This window comes from Egretta garzetta, unplaced genomic scaffold (assembly GCF_000687185.1).
Source record: "Egretta garzetta isolate BGI_Z169 unplaced genomic scaffold, ASM68718v1 scaffold3, whole genome shotgun sequence".
NCBI classification, from domain to species: Eukaryota; Metazoa; Chordata; class Aves; order Pelecaniformes; family Ardeidae; genus Egretta; species Egretta garzetta.
Genome location: NW_009259099.1, coordinates 711,630 through 716,318, shown reverse-complemented (window position 1 = coordinate 716,318; position 4,689 = coordinate 711,630). Strand labels below are relative to the sequence as shown.

The following is a 4,689-nucleotide window of genomic DNA, read 5'->3' as shown; positions in this document are numbered from 1 at the left end:
TTTTTTTATTATTATTTATTGCACTAAGGAACAGCAGGGCAGTTTCACAATCTCACTTTCTGCTTTGAAAAGGTCTGTAGTATTACTCTTAGACTCAAGAGTATTTTCATCATTGGACTTGATAAATGTCGTAGGTTTGTCCATTTGTTAATAAGACAGCACAGACATTAAAAAAAAAAACATCATCGTTCAAATTCACTCCTTTGTGGACAATTCAACTTCTCCGATCACAATGACAGAGGCTTGAGATTAAAGCAAGGCTAACTTTCAGTGAAAATACAGAAGTCTCTAAACCACGCCTATACAGGGGAAGATTAACTGACAGAAACAAAAATAAAAATAAAATAAACCAAACCGAAATGCAACTATTTTTGCAATTGCGTCCACGAATTCATCTCTTAAGACCAGCATGGCCTACAGGTAAAACACACAGCACCTCCAGTCCTTCCCAAGCACTCGGCGGCTACGGCTGCTGAACAGTTAGAGTGGGATACACAAGTCCAAATGAGCCACTACTAAGCCCAGCCTAAAGCAAGCCCCTAGTGTACTAAGGCTAGTCAGTAACGAACGCCTACGTGAAGATTACGGCTGTTCCTTATGGAGTGCAAAGTCAAAGCTTCTCAAAACCCAGTAATCTTTATATTAATTTACCTGTAATTCTTTAATTTCAGTGTCCCAGTAAAATATAAGAAAACAGTCTTTCCACAAGTATAAAATGTGGAAATATTTTAAAAATAGGGGAGTCATGGTTTTCTAACGCAAATGCGATCATCAGATTCCGTATTTAATCTTGGTGCGAGGTTCTTGTTGTAAAGAATCCATGTTTTGTGGCTTTTGCATGCACTTAACGGGAACAAAGCTTGCTGAGTGTCTTCTTAAGAGCTCACCAGAACATAAATCATGCTGGAAAATAAAATCAAAACATTAAGATGCGCCATTTTGATTAGCGTTATACATTTAATTATACAGTCTTCTATTCTACGGAACAAATCTGTGTGAGGTACGTGGATTGTGACCGAAGATTTTACCCAAAGTCACAAAGACATCAGAAGGGGATTATAAAGCACGGCACGAACTGATGCGACAGCCAGTTGTCACCACATCAAGTGACATCGTAACAGGGAGCCCCGTACACAGGTGGCACCTACGTGTCAAAAGCCTGAACTATTCCAGCCGTGCTGCAAGCGGCGCAGCGTGCTGAGGAAGGAGGACTGCACGCCGGGTCCCGGCATGTCTGGCACATGGATTCAAATGGGTAATTCCGACCAAATTCAGAATTGCGTTTTAAAGCAGAATAAATGGCAATCATGGATTCTTTTTCAGGGAAGCGGGCACTAGATATATTCCCAAGAAAAATTCCTCTTGCGCACTGAGCCCGATCAAAAAAAAAAATTTCAGACTGAAGGGAGACGGAGGGGGGAAAAACAAACAAACAAACTTACCCATATAGGTAGTAAAAAAACGATAGAAGGTAGAATGCTAATTTGCACCATCCTTCCTTCTGGCAATAGGCTAAAATATCTGCATTCATGATGGTTGTAGGATCATACAGACCAGGGCCGCTCATCACAGGTCTACTCATGTACCTGGAAGCGAGGCACAGTTAGTTTTGTGGTGACAGCGACGGGAAACATCGGTTCCTGCCCCCCACCCACCAAGTAATACCAGAACCGAGACAAGGAATCATCCCTCACAGCCAAGCCCACCAGCTCCACGCAGGAGATGGTGAACCACAAGAGGCTCCAAACTAAACGTGCCTAGGGAAGAGCTTCCACAGCCGGCACCGCAGCAGCTTGCCTCAGCCTTAAGCCGTGCTGAACTCCCGTACTCCGAAAGGCAACAGGACAAATTTGTAAGTGAAAAATGGAATTCCTTATGAAAGCGTCGGAAAAGCGGGAGAAGAGACCAACGTATCAACGTGCATGAGCTACAGCCTCCGCTCACAAACACAGCGCATGCTGGCTGCGCTGCTGAAGGAACGCTCGTAGGGGTCAACAGCAAACGATCCTGACGTTGCAGTGCAGTGCAGGCTACCGGCAAAAGGAACAGACCCACTTCCCCCCCGAATTCCTCCTCACGCCAGGACTAGCACAGATACAGCCACTATGTATACAGCCACCCGGTGAAAGCTGTTTCGCCAGGTTACGTTCCAACCGGGCCAGCTCCCCGCACAGGACTAACACCAGCACGAGGAGAGGGGGGGCCCGTGCCTTAGCGGTAGGAGGAAAGCAGGATCACCGCTTCTGGCAACCCGCGCCGTGAATCTGCAGTATTGGGACACCTTGGACAGGCCAGCTGCCTTTAACGCACACACACACACAAGACAACTCGCTTCTTGCATAGCACAAGAGAAAAACAAATAAAAACAACAGCAAAAGCAAAGCGATGGCTCTTATTTTATAGCCATGACATCAACTTTCTCAACGTCGTGTTCAGAAAGCTTCTTCATTTGCCAAAGACACGGAACACTTAACGGGAAGCGCTGCAACGGGAGAGCGAGTAACAATTAACATGAGCACGGAGACCCCAGACTCCAGATATTACCTCCAAATATGATAAGCCAGCAAAGGCATATTGAGACCCAGTGTAAGCCACTCTGCTGCACAGAGAAACATAACACAGAAGAATGCATGGATGAGGTACTCTGGAAGTACAAGCTGGAAAAGAAAAACACGAGTTAGACGTTTCAATTACTCAAAGCAAAGCGCGTGGCGTTTAATCTATTTTGGAGGTAAGCTACTGTTTAAAAAAAAATATTATTAAAACCCAACACTAACAAGGACAAGACTGCAGAAAGCGAAAACAGCAACCAGCAGCACGTGCCTTGCTGTTTTCACGTGATATTCATGAATCAAGAAAAATTTCTAAACTTGAATGCTCAGATCAATAATTTAATAGACACGACAAAGCAATTTCAGTGCACCGTTAACAGATTCCACGCTTTACACGTGACCTTCACTACGGAAGAAACTGTTGAGATATTTCTGCGCATGCAACAGAGAAATATCAGTAGGAAACATGCTCCGTAGAACGGTTTATAGGCAAAAGGGGTTTCGCCTTTTCCTATTTTACAGCTTTGTTTTGGTACGCACACACAGGTAATTTTTCAAATTCAAACTATGGCCAAAATGTAATATCCTAGGCCAAGCTTTACCAAACCAAGGCAGCAGCGACGCCGCTAGGCGCATCGGTCTGCAGGGACACGGGCGCTGCGCTGCCCGCGGCGCAGGGGGGCACGACAGCAGCTACGCACGTACGGTTCCGGGCGCATCAGCCAGCTTCGGTTCCCCTCCAAGTACCTACCACGCATGCTGTACAGCCCATGCTTTCCAGCGGAAGCCCACAGAGCTAACTGACAGTTTACTACGAAATCACAGAAAGCGTGAAATGCTGGGTAGTATTAGCGTTATTAGTAGGAATAATAGGGAGAGAGACATCGGTTAAACGCATGCAGAGAGCCAGCAAAATCTCACACCCACCGCAAGAGTAAGATTTTCTAAAACAAGTCACCCCAAGGCGATACCATTTACTCCTTTATCACACAACTCCGAAAGAAGCAAACTTATAAGCTTTTCACTTCTCAGCTCAGGACCACTAAAAGATCTCCTCATGAAAAACACTCCCTTTCCACCCAAAGATTTAAACTGTCAGTGTGTATGTGCACACGCGCGTGCACACGCATACACACACTGCACCCTGCCCCTCTTTTTTTTGTGTGATGTGACTAATGCTGCATAGGACAACTGCACTGAAGTTTCAGTGGTTTATAATTTTTTTCACATCCTCTCTAAGCAGACACTGCTTTTAAACCCCAAGAATATCTTCCTCGAAACCTAAAAACTATCAACAAGCAGACATTCTCACCAACTACTTCGCTACAACATTCTGCTCCTCTAAATGGAGAATATCAAACAAAGCAAACTTGCATCAACATCAACAAAAAAAAGCTGTCATACCCAAAATGTTTCAAGTAAATATTTTTGTCCGGATCCTTCTCTGTATACTTACCTCTTACAGCTTGGCGATTATTTGTAGTAGAACAACAACAATCACCCTTCCCAAAACACAATGTATTTGGCAGCCTGCTGGGACAGATTTGCCAGGTCTGAAAATCTGTCGTGTATTTAACTACACCTCTCAAAACAGGTTTTCCTTTGTCTTGTTTATTATACCGTACTCCCCCACCAGAATACCCGTCTCTCTCAAATCCACCACATTTTATCCTCTCTGGCTGTCCTAAAAGAAAATTAACTACATCATATTCTACCATGATATTTATCACAGAAGCGAGGGAGGAAGAAATGTCATTGCTGAGAAGAGACGCTACTATAGCAGGAGCGGGGAAGAGAAGGCATCAACAGCGTACTAAGCAGTTACTATTTTGGGCTAATCTTTTACTGAGGTGTCTCAACTCCTACCAGGATTTTTGATTCTTTGTACAGGAAAACACCACTTCGGTGTGTTTGTCCAACATCATTTACCAGATCCCTGCAAGAGTCTGGATCTTAACTTCAGTTTTAGCGGCCAATCTACTTTCACAAGAGCAGCAAATATTAAGTTATTTAACGCTTTCAGTTCACAAAGCTATCATATCAATAAAGGCTACATGCACGTGGGTTAACAGAAGGTTAATATTTGCGTTAAACATGCGCACTGTAATATTTCAAAGGTCGCGATAAGATCATAATG

The 4,689-nt window shown here is 44.1% G+C and overlaps 1 protein-coding gene across 1 annotated transcript in view; it reads right to left on the bottom strand.

Moving 5' to 3' along the window:
• CNIH1 (cornichon family AMPA receptor auxiliary protein 1) overlaps positions 1-4,689 on the bottom strand; it is a 6,076-nt gene continuing 1,387 nt past the window's right edge. Inside the window, exons 3-5 of the mRNA XM_035890725.1 lie at positions 2,545-2,657; positions 1,443-1,586; positions 1-903 (exon numbers count right to left, since the gene is read on the bottom strand). Of these exons, the coding sequence (XP_035746618.1) occupies positions 876-903; positions 1,443-1,586; positions 2,545-2,657 (285 nt within the window). The 3' untranslated portion in view covers positions 1-875. The remainder of the gene's footprint in view (positions 904-1,442; positions 1,587-2,544; positions 2,658-4,689) is intronic.